The 17,957-nt window shown below is 42.0% G+C and overlaps 2 protein-coding genes and 1 long non-coding RNA gene across 4 annotated transcripts in view; 1 reads left to right on the forward strand and 2 right to left on the reverse strand.

Annotated features, from left to right (window-relative positions):
• LOC306915971 (myosin phosphatase Rho interacting protein) overlaps positions 1 to 3,860 on the forward strand; it is a 79,942-nt gene extending 76,082 nt beyond the window's left edge. Inside the window, exons 25-26 of one of the 2 annotated variants that reach the window (XM_079493672.1) lie at positions 915 to 996; positions 2,288 to 3,860. In XM_079493672.1, the coding sequence (XP_079349798.1) occupies positions 915 to 947 (33 nt within the window). In that variant the 3' untranslated portion in view covers positions 948 to 996; positions 2,288 to 3,860. The remainder of the gene's footprint in view (positions 1 to 914; positions 997 to 2,287) is intronic. The other variant, XM_079493673.1, reaches the window with a different exon arrangement.
• Positions 3,861 to 5,955: 2,095 nt separating this feature from the next.
• On the reverse strand, positions 5,956 to 8,433 carry prr35 (proline rich 35). Its single transcript, XM_079493674.1, has 2 exons — positions 7,027 to 8,433; positions 5,956 to 6,860 (listed from the first exon to the last, which is right to left on the reverse strand). The coding sequence occupies exons 1-2, from the start codon at positions 8,421 to 8,423 to the stop codon at positions 6,044 to 6,046; spliced, it is 2,214 nt and encodes a 737-aa protein (XP_079349800.1). The 5' UTR covers positions 8,424 to 8,433; the 3' UTR covers positions 5,956 to 6,043.
• Position 8,434: 1 nt separating this feature from the next.
• Positions 8,435 to 17,957, reverse strand: part of LOC306915973 — a 29,574-nt gene continuing 20,051 nt past the window's right edge. The window contains exons 2-3 of the long non-coding RNA XR_013788907.1: positions 11,326 to 11,369; positions 8,435 to 8,623 (exon numbers count right to left, since the gene is read on the reverse strand). This is a non-coding gene — a long non-coding RNA (uncharacterized lncRNA). The remainder of the gene's footprint in view (positions 8,624 to 11,325; positions 11,370 to 17,957) is intronic.

Genomic DNA, 17,957 nt, shown 5'->3' on the forward strand with positions numbered 1-17,957 from the left:
AACTGCAGAGTTTAACTGACTTTTGAGAGTTAGACAACTATTGCAAAGTTTAGGTGACATTGATGGGTGGACAACAGAGTGACCATTGGGTTATTGGGTAGTAAACATAAAACAGAGTCACAGACATGACAGAAATGGTAAAAGAAAGGTTTACAGTTGTTTTGCTGATTAGCCAATAATTCAAATGTTGGTGCATTCCAAATGATCAAATGAGACCCAACCAAAATATTGTAGCATGCAAGATATGCAAGAACAGTTTGCCGTATCATGGCAGTACAATGTGCATGCTAAAAAGAACAGTTTGCCGTGTCATGGCAGTACAATATGCATGCTAAAAAGAACAGTTTGCCGTGTCATGGCAGTACAATGTGCATGCTAAAAAGAACAGTTTGCCGTGTCATGGCAGTACAATGTGCATGCTAAAAAGAACAGTTTGCCGTGTCATGGCAGTACAATGTGCATGCTAAAAAGAACAGTTTGCCGTGTCATGGCAGTACAATGTGCATGCTAAAAAGAAAGCATCCTTGCTGGTATATTTACTGAAGCTTGGTGAGTAACATTACGTAACAGAGCAGGATTTCACTAACTAGGTTAGGATGGTTATCAAATTATTATGAACTATTATGTTCAATATTTAGTTGACTTGCACTTATTGCAGTGTTAATATAAAGGATGAATTGGTTAATCAGTTAGTTGCAGCCCTACTTGACGGCAATGACATTTACACAATCTTGAGTGAGTCTAACTTCAATTTGTCTGTGTTTTTGTGAAAGTCACCATCATTGTACATGTATGTACTGTATGTATGTATTGTATATGTATTCAGTGTTGGCAAGAGCAGTACTGTAAGTCAAAGTGATGTTCATGCATTGTAAGATTGTCACCTGTGTTTTTTTGTTGTTTTTGTCCGGCAGTCTGTCACTGAAAAAGTTTCATTGGACAGCTGACTCCCATTGTGGGGTGACTCCCCCTCCCTTCCCTGTCCCAAGATATGCTGTAGGTATAACATGACCTAGAGCGAGCATGCCCTACCCCACATTGCATGAGTTCCTTTCCACCACAACCCTCCTTTCTTTGCCCCAACTTATTTTGCATTACCTTCAAGAGTTATTAGTGGTGTCCAAGTCAGGCAAAACATCACAGTCTCACATTTTATTGGAAGGTCATAGCAGAGATGATATGGGCAGGTTTAGCCTCAAAACTCACACTGCCCCATGATGAAAACCCACCTGGTTAGTTTTGAATCCTTGTTCATGTTCACATGAATTTCTGTACAGAATGTTCAGAGGCAGTGTGTTCCTACTTACAGTATAGCCATCCATATTTTCTGTGGTTATAGTAACATTCAGTCACATGCCCCATTGCCCACAGCGTTTTGTCAGTGAAAATAACTAGATCCTGGACTTACAGACACCATGCAGTAGTTCAGCTGTTATGGATTAGTGCCCTGTACAGTATGCAAATTAACTACAGTACATGTGAACTGCCTGTCTTTGGTTTTTGTCATTTAGTCTTGTGATTGTTTCTTGTTATTTTGTCTGCGTTTAACTTGCACGACTATAGAGCGTCGCAGTCCCGCCTCCTACCCTGGACCAGGAAATGAAACCCAATGCATTATTCTCATAGACATTTCTTAAAGTATTTATTTAAAGACGGTTACGCCGCGGACAAAGCCAACTCGAGTCGTGACAACTCATGACAACACAAACAATATTTTGGACCAAACAAATAATTACAAAGAAGAAAAAAACGGCAGGTTACAACACTTTTTTTGTTGTTTTTCTTCTTTGTAATTATTTGTTTGGTCCAAAATATTGTTTGTGTTGGCATGAGTTGTCACGACTCGAGTTGACTTTGTCTGCGGCGTAACCGTCTTTAAATAAATACTTTAAGAAATGTCAATGAGAATAATGCATTGGGTTTCATTTCCTGGTCCCGGGTAGGAGGCGGGACTGCGACGCTCTATAACATTACTGTGTTTTCCTGCACCTCTTGAGTAGAGTTATATCTAGGTGTTATTAACATTTCTTTGCAGCACAACACAGTGAATGTACTCCTTATTTGTAATTTACATAAACTTTGTGTTGTTTGATGCACATTTGGCCTACGGTTGCTGTTTTCTTAATGGCGGGTATATGATGGGGTCATACAATTATTAAAGTAAACATGAGATTTGTTCCAGTGAGTGTACATTTGCCTGGCTAAAATACACTACTGAAGTCACTTGTCTGTGAAAATCCTTGTCAGTCAAATATAAATTAAATATTTTCTTTCCTTCCTCCTGTAGAGCCTAAAAGAGGGACTAACTGTGCAGGAACGCATGAAGCTCTTTGAGGCAAAAGATTCCAGGAAGATTTAATTTGGGGGAATCTGAAGTTTTTCTTCACACTTTGCTAGCCTTGCTTTTTGGCCAAATGGTTAAGGTCGTGCCATCATCATTGACCATATTCACACGTGAGTTTTCCCTTACATCATATTCGGGGGTTGGGTAACCCCCACTGTGTGACATGTGAATATGATCAATGAGGAGACTCACAAAGGATAATTTACAATGTCTATAAATACTAAATCTAATTATAGACTGGCTTCAATCCTGTTCCTATGGAGGATTGTAGTTGTTGTTTTGGTCCTAAAATAGTGTCTTCATATGTGTTTACATTATTAAATCAAATTTGTGTAAAAGATTTCTTGAGTAATAAACTTTGTGGAACCAGTCCATGATGGTGAACTGTCACACTTCAGCTGTGTTACCTTTTGAGAGGGCTAAACAACAGCATTTTAATTGTATTCTTTCCATCCCCAAAAATGCCAAAACAGATAGCAATACACAGTATAAATAATATATATTTCCCAATAGGAATTCATAGACTATCTGCTGTATTTTATTGTTTGGGTTACAATATTTTCTTTATCTAATGATTTTTATGTTGCACCAGTTATGTTGTACATAACTACTGGATATGTGGAAGAGTATGGTTTGCCGTTGATTGTTGGGGCATCTGCTGTATATCTTTGGTTTTGATTTGATATTCAACAAAATGTGATGCTTGTTTTAATGACGTATGAGAGGTTTTTTTTAACATTATTTTGAGTGCCTGTGTGTGGAGATGGGTAAAGGGGATGGGGAGGGGGGTTGTTGCACTTATCACTTGACTACTTGAGGAAGCTGTTTCTTTATTTTGTTTTCGTCTCAATGGTGTGGTGACTTCAACCCAACTATGTGTTACAGTGCAAACAAACTTCTTGGCTTCTGTTGAATATAGTAGAACAAACTACAGTACAAACTCTTACTCGCTACTGATGTTTTCTCTCTATTACTTATATTATAGATTTCTGTTTCCTCGTAGTTCTGGGATCGGTGTTTAAGGATTTAATCTTAAAAGTGACACTATTTAGGGCTTTGCATGACTGTATGGTAATTTGAACTCCTGGAATGGTTTGCCTCATATTCCTCCTTTATGCTTTAGTGTGGAAAACATTAATAAGCTTTGCCTTTGCAAGTCCTACTGTTTAGATGTTGAGACTGAAACTTTTTATTTCCTTTTTTTTTTTAACTGTAAATGGCTGTCCTGAAGCACTTGGCCCAATCCCTGACCTCTCACTGAAATCTTTGTCTTTGAAATTCAGTAGTCTTTGTGCCTCAACTGAGTGAAGAATACACATCCATTGACACCTGTGCAGCTATATGGATACACACTGTATAGTATTCAAATCACGCCTTGTACATATATGCCACACAGAAAACTTCTGTATTTTGTTTTAAACTTGTATCTTGCTTATTAGCTCTATATGAAATATATATATGAATATTTTTTATTTTCGTTTGAATGTATAACGCCAATAAATGAAGTGTTTCTGAATTTTGGGAGCTTTTGTCAATGATTTAATCTAGTCTGACTTAAAATGTAAAATACTAACGAAGTTGCTACAAGAAGTGTTATACGTATGGTAGTAACATCACAAAGCCAAGCTGCTGCATTCAGAACTATTTGCAGGAAGAAAAACATGAGCTCTACTCTAGGATTTAGAAAGAATTTCAGCATGTGAAACTGTCCACATGAGGGCGCTGTGAGCTTATGTCATTGAAGCTAATACATATTTCATGCTGTGATTGTTAAGGGTGTAAAAGTATGTCCCACAACCAGATAACCTCCAATTGTTTTACGCTAAGGACACCCAGAAAATGCATTTTGTTCTAGAATACCAAATTAGATGAAAATTATGTGAAATAAACTAAAGACTCTTATTAGGTTTTTGCCTCTTTGAATCAAGAATAGTTGGGTGTTCTTGTACAGTTTAACACCACTTTCTCATTAACTGTTTTCATTTCCAATTAATGGTAGGCCCTATATCAATTAAATAGCATGTGTCACAGTTACTGATTGTAACAAACACGCACACGATTCAGTGGCAATATAGCACTGACGAAGGTCCGTGAAACGACCGAAACGTTTGCTTTTTAATTGCACTTTGAGCACAGAGCTCTTTATGAGCATAATAAAAGAAAAGAAAAAATATTTTCTTAAGTCTCAGTCTAAAGGCCTATTCATAGTCTGGATTTTCGGTGGTGAGCTGACCACCGGAGCTGAAATAACGTTGAGCGGTGGTGAGTAAAAACAGAGGTGGTTTGCTCTTCACCACGGCTCGTGACGTCATGTTGTAGTTCGGTGGTCACCCCACCACCGAAAATCCAGACTATGTATGAGCCTTAAGGAGTTTTACTTCTATTTTTTATACGGTGAGCGAGTCTTTTTCTGTCAACGTTTCCTAAACATGAGATGTTAAAACAAAATAACTGTCTGGTGAAATCCTACAACCCATAGTATCCACTTTAGTAATTTAGGAGATTTAGAAATGTAGGAATACAAAAATAGTATACTTAAATATTTGTTTAATATGTTGCAAATATTTTGCAGATTTATAGTTTGTTTTGTTTACAGAAAAACATCAGGGTTAAAGAGGACAGACCGGAAATTTCATTTTGGTTCTGTTGGACATACTAGCTTTGGTATAAGGGTGGTGAGAGGGCTAGCGTAGGGTCAGGGCCTCCCCAGTGCTGGCTGCTCATCCAAAGGACAAACTGATAATCTCTCTGTCTGATGCAGGGTTCCACCTTGGGGCCTTGACCTTTACAGTGGTAGCTGCTAGACTTAGAAACAAGGGACAGGTGACCCTGGTGTTGACTGCTTGGCTTATGTAGCCGCTTCACCTTCTGTCAGGGTGTGGGGGAGCAGCGATGTACTTGCCACTAGCAGAGTGTGCTTGTCTATTTGTTTACTGGCTGTCTGTGACAGGGTCACCATGTTTAGATGACCAATGTTGTTCATAGCTCACTGTCCTAAAAGGTTATGCACATCACTTTAAAATATTTCTATGCTGCCTGTTTTTATACAATTAAGCACAAATTACATTTTATTATTTTATTAGGTTCCCATGGTTTATGTTTCATTTTTATAACCATAGTAGTTTGATGTAGTATATAGAGGTGAATAAGAGTTGTTTCGTCTCTTGATTTATTCAAAGAAATTCAGTGCATGTAATACAGCAGTGTATAGCTTTCATTAAAGGCAATTTTACAATCCAACATGACATTGTTCATATAAAACATAACCTTTACCTTTTTTAATCATTTTACATTGATCAAAAAATGTACACTATTTACAAATCATTTAAAAGGATTGTCTCATAATAGTATTCTCTGGTGGACTTGCGTAGTTTGTATTTAAAAAATGATTGTTCCTTTATATTAGCGCTGTACTAACAGCCCTGCACTTTTAGTACAGTCATTTACTGTACTAACAATCAATGTTCCGTTTTTAGTGCATTAGTATTTATTCTCCCTTGCGATATACAGTATATTTTCCTTCATTCACTCTTGCCTCATAAGGTGCTAAATGTTCGTGGAAGGATGTGAGTAAGAATTTAGATTTTTCTGGTGCAGTGAAAATTGTTGGGCATGCCGAAGACAAAGAAATAGGTGTAACCATTTGAATGACAACCAGGATTCAGTTCTGTTCCGGTTAAAGACAGAGGGAACAAGGTTTTAGGAGTCTGTTGCTGTCAAGGGGCTTGGAGGACACTGGGCTTCCAGTCGCTGTATGGAGGGAGGTCTCTTTGGGGTTTTGGCAGATGAGGGAATGTCTGTGAACACCATGGGCCGTCCGTCAGGACAAAGTAAGACACTGGAGTCTGCCTCACACTTGGTTGTTCTGCCAGGCCACAGTGCCTCGGCTGGACTGGGCCTCAAGCCAAGGCCACCGGGAGACAAAACGTCTGCATTCACTACCGCCATGCCCGCCTGACTCATCTTGATCAGCATGTCCAGCGACTGCTTACGGCTCTCCAGTGAAGCCTTCAAGGCCTTCCTCTCGTCGTCGTCCTCTTCTCTCTCTTCCTCCACCTCTTCGTCCTCCTCTTCCGTTTCTGTGGCGTTGTCTTTCAGATTGTCGTCGTCTCTCGTGCCCTGGTCACCGGGGACGACCGTCTCTGTCACATCCTTCTTGACAGACAGGTCAAGGGGTCCTTCGCTCTGGCGGGCTGTCTGCTCCAGTGCCTGGTGGATGTGGGAGAGCTCGGTGCGGATCTTGCTGAGGTGTTCCCAGAGGTGGCCTTGAGCCGGGAGGTCCTCTTTTTCAAGGTGGGAGATCTTGTGCTCGGCCTCCTGGTACTCCTGCAGGGCCTTAGAGAGGTCATTGAGGAGAGCGGCCACAGATTCTGAAGTGCCACCTGCTGCTCGGGCTCCCTCTCGACTGTTGGGTTTTCCACAGTGAGCGAGGAAGACAGATTCACTATTGGGGCTGGTGGGGGGGTCATGGTACCATTGGGCTGCAGGTCGTGTCTGAGTCATACCACTCTGTAGACTGTAAGGAACAACAACATTTGGAAACTCTTAGTTAACTGCACCATTTAAGACACAAACAGCAATAAAGCTAAATGTATTGTACATAGAAAGATTATCCATATTATATTAAAATGCATTATGAGCAGTTTCAACAAAACTATGATAATTTCAACAAATCTTATTACCTGCTATGGAGAATAAACTTGTCCGTTGCCATAGTTAGAGGTGAAGCATTGTGAATGTTCTTTAAGAGGTCCAAGGTGAAACCCATGGTTGGCTTCTTCTCCATGGGGGCCTCGTGGCTGACTAACGGGGCCCCTGTCCTCTTCATGCCCCAGCCAGCTTTAGTGGTCTCCTTAGCTGTGACCGGTAGCCTGTCCCCTAATCTGTGGCCATGATCCGGGGACTCTCTCTGGGGTGAGGCCCATCCAGCAGGGGAGACGCTGGATGTCCCCGGCCGCAAGGCAGGCACTTTCCACAGGTTGACTTTGGACTGGTACCCTGGGAGGGGGGTGGGCTCCAGGCTATTTGTGGAGGCCTTATGCCCTTTGCTGGACTCATTCTGACCTGAGGCCGTTCCGAAAGTGTGCTCGCAGAGGAACGGGTAGTACAGGCGGGGAGGGAGGAGGGCTCTGTCTGTGTGAGGGTGCATGAGCTGAGCGGCCGACGCCAGGAAGGGCAGCTGGGCTAGCTGTGAGTTGTGGGCGGTCACATTGGAGGCTGCATTGGGGATAGCCGAGTTCACATAGGAAAAGAGGCCAGGGCTTATGGGATAGCCCACCCCGAGGAGGGACAGGTTAAGTCCAGTGGGATCCTGGTAGTCCACCAGGTTGGGTGGTGGAGGGTAGCAGGGGATCGAGCTGCCCACCCTGGACTGAGTGCCTTCAGACTTGCCTTTTGTGTGGCTGGTGGTCAGCAGCCGCCAATGCTCCGACAGCAGACCGGGCGCTGTCAGGCAGGTCTTGGACAGCTTGTATTGTTTGAGCTGGGCCTCCACCTCTATGGAGCGGGCCCTCAAAAGCTGGTCCTCGAGGGAGTACATATCGGCCATCAGAAGTTCAGATTCTGTCCGTTTGCTCCTCTTGGTGTCGGCCTGACTACTAATGCTATTGCTGGTGCTCTCTCTCGTCAGCCCGACAACCTCTGCTCCTTCTACCCGCCCACCCTCCTCCTCCTCTTCTGCTCCCTGGCTTTCCCTATCCTCCCCTTCCTCCTCCAGGGATCTATGCTGCTGCCTGGGTCTCTCCTCTGCCCCTGTTGCCAGCTCTGGTTCATCTTTCCCAGGTGTATGGATGCCATGGGCCTGCTGCAGCGGTCGCAGCTGGTCTGGGTGCAGAATGTTTCCCTTTTTGTAGGGCCAGTCTGACTCTATGAGCAGGGATAGGGAGTTTTTACACAGGCTGTACTTCATGTGGTTGTATAGATGGGACTTCTCCATGCATGTGAAGGGACACTGGAAGCATTTGTAGTTGTAGGGTTTGCCCCATGGCCGTGGGATATAGTGTGGCTTCTTGGGCTTGCGTTCCTTGTGCTTGCAGGCAGATGTCACCTTACAACCGTCGTCTTTAGACATGGTCGACATAAACTCTGCTGTGTAGTGTGTAGATGGTTCAATAGGTTGAGTGAGTTACTGGATGAAAGCGATATTTCTTTTCCTAGACAAACTTTTAGAATTTGGATTGGTTTTTGATTTGACGCATTCTATTTGTTGTGAAGGTTTTTGGTTTTGATGAAGTTTGGTTGGATGAGCAACATCCTCTCTCTCTGCCAAAGGAGAAGGGCCTGTGGAATACAAAACACATACGATTGTTTTTAAAGTAAGTCATATTTAATAAATTCTTGGAAACAGAATTAGTACCATCAACACCAATACATTTCATTTCTTAAATATAGACCTATCATTCTTAGAAAAAAAGTTTAGAAATTATTCTCCATTTTTGTGATCGTCATTTCAAGGGTTATTCCTTATACTTCTATCAAGAATCTTGCCATGCCCGATTGCGCGTCTAAGGACAGGGGGTGTTGTTTCGTTTCATTTTTCCCTTTTGAGATTGTAACAGTGATTAAGGACTATACAAAATAGAAATATCTAGAATGAGTTCATGTCTGAGATGAGGTCATGAGGTGTTAAATATCAGCGCACGCACATAATGTGTTATCATGTGAGTGCGTCATATGTTGTCTGCATAAGCCGAGGGTTGCCACTAACTAAACTGCGGGAGGCCCATGCGGTTCTGCTCTCACTGTACGTGCCACTACTCATTAGTTCCAGTGCAGCACCAGGCACTGGCACGGCCCAGGGCTGGGGGGCAAGCAGGCACTCCCAGGGGACACTGCACCTGTGCAGGGGGCCCCACTCACAGGCCTACGTACACGGGTTCAGGGCTGTGCCCCTGGAGGCCGGCTACAGGCAACGCATGGCCAGGGTGAGGGTTGCGGAGGACGGGCGTGGAAGGGTGAGAGGAATGGGTATATGAGTCCTGGTTCTTAATGAGAGCCTGGCGTCGTGCCCACAGGGCATCATTAGTGCCAGGGCTGGGATCTGGGTCAGGACGCAATTGCCCGAGTTCAACTTACACCCCTGTACTCTTGCCTGTTCTTACAATCTTACTACTTTTGCTTTTTAGAGTTTGGGACGGAGAATTCTAAATGCTTGTTTTGTAATGCGTTTTAAAGCATTTTAAGTACTGTGTGTGATTATTTACCCACCCTTTCCCGTAAAAGCTTATAAGAATTTGTGAATCAAGCTTTGTAATAGTTTTCTCTTTTTTACCATTAATAATTCATTTAAAGCTAATACAATGCTTATACAGTACACGCATGCACGCACACGTGTGTGTGCGTGTGTGTGTGTGTGTGTGCGCGTGCGTGCGTCATTGCAAACCATGCATGTATATTGAATTTGCTTTTTGTTTCTCTCTTTGGTTTCCCTTTGGTTACAATTGCGCCACAATTATTTAAAGTAAAATCCCTCTTTATGCCCCCTTCAATTAGCCTAGATGAAAATACCCACAATTACATGATTTCTTTTTCTCTCTTTTTCAATTAAAACACGGAAACTTTCTGATCTCTCTACTTTAAGCCAGGCCGCTGGGCTTGCCCTGTGGGGAGAGAAGATGTGCGTCCTCCTCAGAATAAAATACCCTGCTGTGAGGCTTTTATTTTCTCTTTTTCCCCAGGTCATTCAAAGATGAAAGTGTATGATTTCCAGAGTCCAGACTGAGAGAACATAAATGTTCCCATGCAGCCCACTTTCTTACCTCTCACACACTGGCTTGCCTGGGAATATTGTACATATCTAACGAGATGACTCTTTATGACAAAGTCTTGAAATAGTTCTAAGAACTGCATGAACTGGGCATTATTTATCCTTCTCAGGCATTACTGTGGAATACAGAGGATTAAAGTTATACCACAGCTCCCTGAAGAAGATATCGAAACGTTGACTCGCCAATAAACAAAATGATGCATATTACCAGTCTGCGGACCGTATCATTTTAGTTATGTTCTTTTCCTGCACCTGGACACTTACTGTAAGTGGATAGTGGATTATAGTTATAATTAATTGTGGATAGGAACAATAGAAGAGACTAAAATAAAACTTGCTCACAAAAGTGGCACTTTCAGAGTTACAAATTAACACTTAGGATTTTCAAGCGTAGATGTAGTCAGAGATAGTGGATAACTGCATCCACACTATCCTCAACATGATGAGACATTGTGAGTGTAACACGGGGTGGCAGGCTGTTGACCACCCAGTCTCCCCATTGGTCCCTTCAGAATTGGCCCGCTTGCGACTGACCATTTGATTGGCTAACTTCTGCACCCCCCTGAGGCTTTGACCCGGGTTCTCATAATGGAGCCTAACAGCTGCTATTAGGAAACCAATCAATAAAAATCATTTTTACAGTTTGTTTTTCCCTGGACACGTTATCGGCCACCATTCCATTCACACCCCCGCCTCCCTCCCCACTGATGATGGCACTTTGCACCCCTCACACACACACACACACACACACACACACACACACACACACACACACACACACACACACACACACACACACACACACACACACACACACACACACACACACACACACACACACACACACACACACACACACACACACACACACAACTGTCCCATAGTCCATGCCTGCGGTCGTGTTTTAAGCTTTTAGGCTTCACGATCAAACGAGACTAAACGCTTGGAACATCTATTGCGTCAAGTAAGAATTAAGGGTCATCTCACTAAAAGCATCGACTAGTTACAGTACAGGCAATACAAACACTAACAATGACAGCCTATAGAGTAGCAGTTGCAGTAACAGGGCAGATTTGCCCAAAGACATCCTGTGTCAGCTATTGATTTACTTTAAGTGAAATGTGTCATATCTATCCAGAATAGTGTGATGCATACACTGCTGACCTGTGGGCTGCAATTGATATTGTTTACCATCTAATATACATATAATCTTTACCTGGGAAGATGAAGATCCTTTTGTCCGATCCACAAAGAAAGATCCTGGAAGAAATAATGAGAAACAGATGTGGCTTTAATGATTTAGAAAGGCCTAAAATGTAATGTAAATAATTGCATAGATTGTATCCAACAAATGATTTGATAAACATTTTCAATTAACAACATTTTCAATTAAAATGTGCCTAAATACAAAAAAAGCTATTGTGGTTCAACTGTAATGATGTATCACAAAACAGCTGCTTCATCAGGGAAATAATACAATCCATATATCTTGATACAGTATGTTACAGTTGATAATCAAACATCTCAGAATTGTGCTAAAAATTGAAATCATAATGTATTTTAATATTTAATAGATTCACAAGAAGTTTCACAAGATTTAGCCTGTAATTTAATTTGCCAACAATAACAACTTATATTAAACTGATTCTGATTCTAATTCTTCCATGCCATTCTTCATTATGTTTCAAAACCTACAAAACATTCGTTGAGTGAACTTGAGTCACAGCGGCTACATTTAGCTACCCGTTGCAAATAAAACATGAACATAGTCACAGGCCTTCTGTCTTCATAAAACAAAAAAAGTAAAATGTTGAATTAAAATATAAATTTAAAAAGTTTACAATGATAATTGTTCACACTTAAATATACTCAAAGTAAGAAGCAAACAAATGTGATATTCATTCATACCTGGACTGTGTCCCCAGTGTATCTGGTTGTCAGTGCTCTGCGTAACAGTACAATGAAGGCAGCGCGCATCCCGCTCAAATGGAAGCGCGACAGCGACTGTGGGAGATATATATTGACTGGGAGCGTCGCCCGGAGGCATCATAATACAGCAGCTCCCCCCTGCCTCCCCTCCCTCCCTGCTTGGTCTCATGTGCTGTCTACCTACAGGATGCAGTGGAACCTCAACAATATTGGCAAAGGTTAGATTGGTCTGTTTTTTTCCATAATAGCCGAGGTTAAACTGGGATTAGTGTTGATCACTCCTATGAGTTTTCATAATAACACACGCACGTGCATCACATGTGAATAGTAGACTAGCCTACTATAGTAGGCCAGGGTTGAATTAGGCTTAGTTTGTTCCATGAGTTCATGACAACGTAGCTTTTTTTCAAATTTTAGTTCAAGATTCAAGGTTGTCTTTATTTGTCTCACTTCAAAGTCAAAGTCATACGATTTGTCACACACGTTACCGCAGTGAAATTTGTTCTCCACATTTGACCCATCTCTTGGAGCAGTGAGCCGCAGCCAAGGAGCGGTGAGCTGCAGCCGTGCCGTGCTCGGGAAGATTCGTCATGGAGATAAGAGTTACTTACTCACCTGCAGAGCAACGACCCCTAAGGCTACTTTGTGTGTGTGCCTGTTTCAGGAGTTCAGGAGAGTTTCAGGAGAACTAAAATAACTAAATAGACTACTAGGTAAAAAGTAGCCTAATTAACTAATAGAGTTGCAGTAGCCTAATAGTCTAATCACATTGTTAGCTGTAACGTCTGACATTCAATAGGCTAAACAGCATGTCATTTTAAAATGATTGGAATTCGGTCGTTTTTTTATCGAGACTTAAAGGACAACTTTAGTTTTTTTCAACCAAGGTTCATGTTTTAGGTTGTTATTAGAGAAAGTAAAAGATGAATGTTCATTTTTCTTCATTTGCTGCTTTCTTTCGTTTTAGGGATTTTAGCGGTTTTTGACAGGGGGGCGGGGGCATTCGACCATGGGGCTAAATATGTATTTTTTTACAAAATATTGAATAGTGATTTATTTTGAAAACATGAACCTTGGTTGAAAAACTAAAGTTGTCCTTTAAGTTACAGCTCCATAATATGCGCAAAACTAATTTCTGTCAGATGTGGCTGCAATAACAATTTTTGCATGATAATGTCAGTAAGACCTGAGTTAACACGAGACAATTTATTAAACATACTGTAGAGAACAGGGTCTACTTCTAAAATGGCAAAACACTGCAGTGAGACTCTTAACCCTTAGAAGATGAAAGACGCCAATTGGCGTCTTCATCAGAATTCCGTAAATGATCAATGACGCCAATTGGCGTCTTCACAGTTTTTGATGAATCTAAACATATTAATATGCTCCGAAGCGCTGTTTAAATTCCTGAGCTTATATTCCAACTACATTACCCAGAAAACCCGTGTCACGTGACACACGTGTACGTGTTGCCATTGGAAGCTGGTCCCAACCCCTGTAAACAGTGGGGGCAGAGGGAGTCTTCATTGTTTTGCCTGTTTTGCCGTCTCGCCCGAGCGATTTTCTAGCAGAAAAAGTTGAAAGCAGTACTATTTATTTGAGCGAGTTTTGTGGTAGTAGTATTGATCCATACGCGTCCCAGTCGCCTTCTCCAGGCGGAGTAGCCCTGGTCCAGTGCTTACAGCGAGACTCGCTGCTCCCTCCCTCCTTTTTTCATTGTCTCCCCATCGTCGTCCGATGAGCTATACCGGGAAACCATTGAAGAAGACGATCAACCCGGAATGTTTTGAGGTAATCTTATTGTAGAAAATGCCCTTCTATAGTGATCAGAAATCATAAGATGATCGCTACAAATAGATGCTTGGATAATTACTACTACTAGTCAGATCATGACGCCAGAATGACTCACCACGATGGCCCCCAGCCATTAGCCAGCACCAAAGGTGCTGGCTAATGGTGTTGGTCGGTGCATTGGTGCTGGATAATGGCTGGAGGGGGGGTTGGTGTCGATCGGTTGGTGCAGTACAAATGTATCGTAGCAGGCATGCACGCATGGCAGTACAAGTATTTTCTATTGTAGCGTGCCTTATAGGCGATCTGATCTTTAGAGTAATGTTCGCTCCTTTTATTTACTGTCTACAAAGACGGAGAACAAACATGCATCGTTTACTGAAGCAACGCGTGGTTGCTTCGATCCTAGCCCCATATGTGCCCTCTCCCTACGCTCATTCTGTAGCTCATCTCGGAGCTACAGAATGAGCGTAGGGAGCTACAGAATGAGCGTAGGGAGAGGGCACATATGGGGCTACTTCGATCCTTGCTACAAGGATCGGAGGGGGGACGGGGAGTGAAGCTAACAGTAGCGTATTATATAAGATCTGTATGACGTTTCATTGACGTCTGAGCTTGCATGATAATTGCATTCATTGTATATTGTATACAGTCATGACTGTACATTGTTTAGTGTGTCTCCGTGTGATGATGATGATGACGATGATGTCAGATAGCCTACGTCCCCCCCCCCCCCCAACTGGCTATTGGCCGGGCTGACTACAGCTAAATGTTTATTTTTATATATTTAGAACTGGCATCAGATGAGGAGGAGGAGGAGGAGGATGATGAAGACGAAGAGTCAAGACTGCGATGGAGTTCTCCGACACTGAACCGGATGCATTCATTCATTTCAGTTGTTTTTTTTAAATTTAGCCTACACACACACACACACCGTCAAGAACAACTGGAATGCAGTGGTTTGGGGACACTGGGGAGTTTGGGGACAACTGTTTTGTATGTAGGCCTATTTATTTTCTGTATTATTTATTATAATTGTATTATGTTAGTAGTCATAAAAAATAAAAGACAAGCTTTTACAATGAGTTAGACCTGTCATGGCTATTTTGTTCACTATTCTGAGGTTTATGGTTTGACTAAGCGAGTTTCAACTGTGATTTACTCTGTAACGGTAGATGGTAAGAACCCAATTTTTTTGTTATAATACAGTATACATTCAAGTCTATATTTTGATACATATCATGGGCACAAAGTCATATCAAAACAATGTCCTTGGATGTGTTTTTTATCCAAACTGTTTTTTCACAACAGGTTTTTGAGATACATGCATGAATAGACACGGTACTGGTAAGACTATGTAAACATGGTATATATCAAAATGTGCGTTAGAATGTCTAATTTTACCCCAAAAAAGAATTGAGTTTATATGATGTTCCATTTCAGAGCTAGGGGGACTTTTAGCTGGATAGGTCAGATTGATCATGACTGACCATGCTATTTATAGATGGCAAAATATCTACAGTGGTACATGTGAGAAACTTTTTATTTTATTTTAATTGAACTAGACAACTCACCCTTTAAAATGAGATATGGCATGGGTGTGTACGCCCAGCAGAAAAAAAGTTCTTTAGAAAATAAAACTTCAACTGGTCATAACTTTTTTTGTTGTCCTAGAAACAGAAAACAGTGTAAATGCAGGCTCTTTTAAATGGCTTCCAACACAAGAACTAAACATTTTATCAACTCAGTTCATTTTTTTCCTGGAAGCAGACAAGTCAAGCTTTCTCTGAAGGTCTTTCGTTGTCACACATTCACAACAGAGAATTTTCAATAAATCATTCAAAAACGCCATTCTGCCATAGAGAAGTCTAAAAACTATATAGAAATCCATGAATATCTCAAAGAGTTAATCTCCTATTTTCAAAACAATCCCACTTCTTAAAACTAAAAAGTAAAACAATTTAACTTAATTCTGAATTAAATGTCCTATATGAGCATGTATATTTTGTTTCCATATTGCGCCAGTAAAGTGGTTTAGATTTTGTTTTGTGTTAATGTTAGTACTTGCTTTAGCCCATTTTCAAACTGTACATAGAAGAATATATGTCCGTAAAATTCCTGAAAGACAGAAAATGTATGGCCCAATTATTTTGTGCTTTGAAATGAACTATTGTCATATCGTAAAAACATTCTATCAACTCACAACATCATGAGTATGAATCCAACTCGTGCTGTATTGCCTGTCAGTAGGCTACCTCTCACACATAACATTCTCATTAATTAAATTCAGAGAGTGTAAAAAAAAAGACATTTGTGCACTTTCTGAGTGGCACATGCAGTGGTTTTACTGCATGTGAACCTGCGCTATCAATAATAAAGCAAAAGTAACCTTGAATGATAACTGCCAAAAGTACAATGCCAATTCAAGAGATTGAAGCTGTCAATGTGCGATGCAGGGATATTCCTCGCATACGTATGTCAGTTTGTGTGACAGTTACGCTTCCGGATGAGAGAGCTTTCTTAAAACCCTTTTGTCTGCACTGAAGCATGCAGTTACACATACAGTTGTTCTTGTCAGACGATGAATATGACAGATGACAAATGAGGGGGAAACGCACCCCCACCTTATTTACCATTGTCATCTGGTGAGACTAGAATTTGTTTTGAAATGTTACGTTAATTGTACATTTTCATTGGGTTAAAAGAATGGTGGCAGGTGATAGCATGTGCTGTTGAACATGACTCATAGCACTTACAATATATGTACCGGTACGTACGCAATTCTATCTGTTTCGTTGAATGGAGGGAGGGATGTGCAGTATTGTGCATACACTTATGTATTGTTCCGTGCTGTGAATTATCAAGCCCTTGCGCAGTGAAGTCTGGAGTGGAAAATAGGTAAACAGGTAAACAGGTTCAGTGTTAAATTAACACCCTGAACCTTTCCCAATCGTTTATCTATGCCCGTGGGTGGCTCTGGGTCAATCCCACCATTCTCCGTGTTTTGAGCACGTGCATTCGCAATAGGAGAGGCCCCTTTGAGAAATGTCAGTGTCCGTGTGCTGGGGGAGTGGAGGTCCCTTCACAAGCCATCAAGCCTGCTGTCACACTGCCACGGCCAAATGGGGAGTGACAGGCCACTCCATAGGGCCTAACCATCTGTACCAAATGTGACAGCAAGGGAAAAGAGGATGTCTGGCAAATCGGGAGGAACGATGGCCAGGAGTGAGGCGGAGAAGAGCGGAAGAAAGTAGAAAAGAAAAGCATTTTTGAGAGACAGAGAAAGTGAGCGAGCGAGGTCCTTAACTTTCTAAAGCAAAGGCACATGGGAGATGATGTCAGGGTTTTTCCAAGAGAGCGTTAAGAGAAGAGAGAGGAGGCAATATCTCTGCAACTACTGGAGACACTTGGGAGGCTGTGTCAGCTCCTCCTGTTAAGTTTAACTGTGCGTAAGTGGTCCTGTTGTAACTCCATGTCAATACTGCCACCTCCCTAAACCTTGTTATCACCCGATCTACAACTCTGTTACGGAATGAGGGTTGGAAAACGAGAATCTTGGTACGTTATCTATCAGCCTAGAGATACATGGTCTTGTGGGACCCCTCAAACCTGACATGGATATTCTGTTCCCATGCTAAAATTATCTGCACTTTTGCCATAAGGTGCCATATTTAACCTATGTCACTTAATGTTATGTTGTCTTGTCTCATCTTGTGTCATCTTGTTGTTGGCCCATTCGCTGCCGTTTTTTGCAGCGGTCCCTGAACAGAGACCAGTGGAGCGGGACATTTCAGGGAGGGTCTGGGATGCATCAGTCAGGACTCGCCGTGCCAATGCAGAGCTCTCCCGGCGAGTTTGCGAGAGTTTAGCGTCCTTATGGAGAGGCATCTGGGGAGGCTGACAGTAGCACTCTATTATGACTCAGAGAACAAAACTGCAGGGCTGCTCCAACACCACTGCCAGCGAGATCCAGCTGTGCAGACGCCTCGTGACACACCACACACACACACACACACACACACACACACACACACACACACACACACACACACACACACACACACACACACACACACACACACACACACACACACACACACACACACACACACTTGCCTAAAGCACATC

Source organism: Electrona antarctica (assembly GCF_951216825.1).
Source record: "Electrona antarctica genome assembly, chromosome: 22".
Taxonomy (NCBI): Eukaryota; Metazoa; Chordata; class Actinopteri; order Myctophiformes; family Myctophidae; genus Electrona; species Electrona antarctica.

What these genes read in the sequence shown, in the direction of transcription:
- prr35 (XM_079493674.1), bottom strand. Translation starts at nt 8,423, where the DNA reads ATGTCGACCATGTCTAAAGACGACGGTTGTAAGGTGACATCTGCCTGC. An exon ending in AAGTTTATTCTCCATAGCAG is followed by an intron (nt 6,861 to 7,026) that starts GTAATAAGATTT and finishes TGTTCCTTACAG; the next exon opens with TCTACAGAGTGGTATGACTC.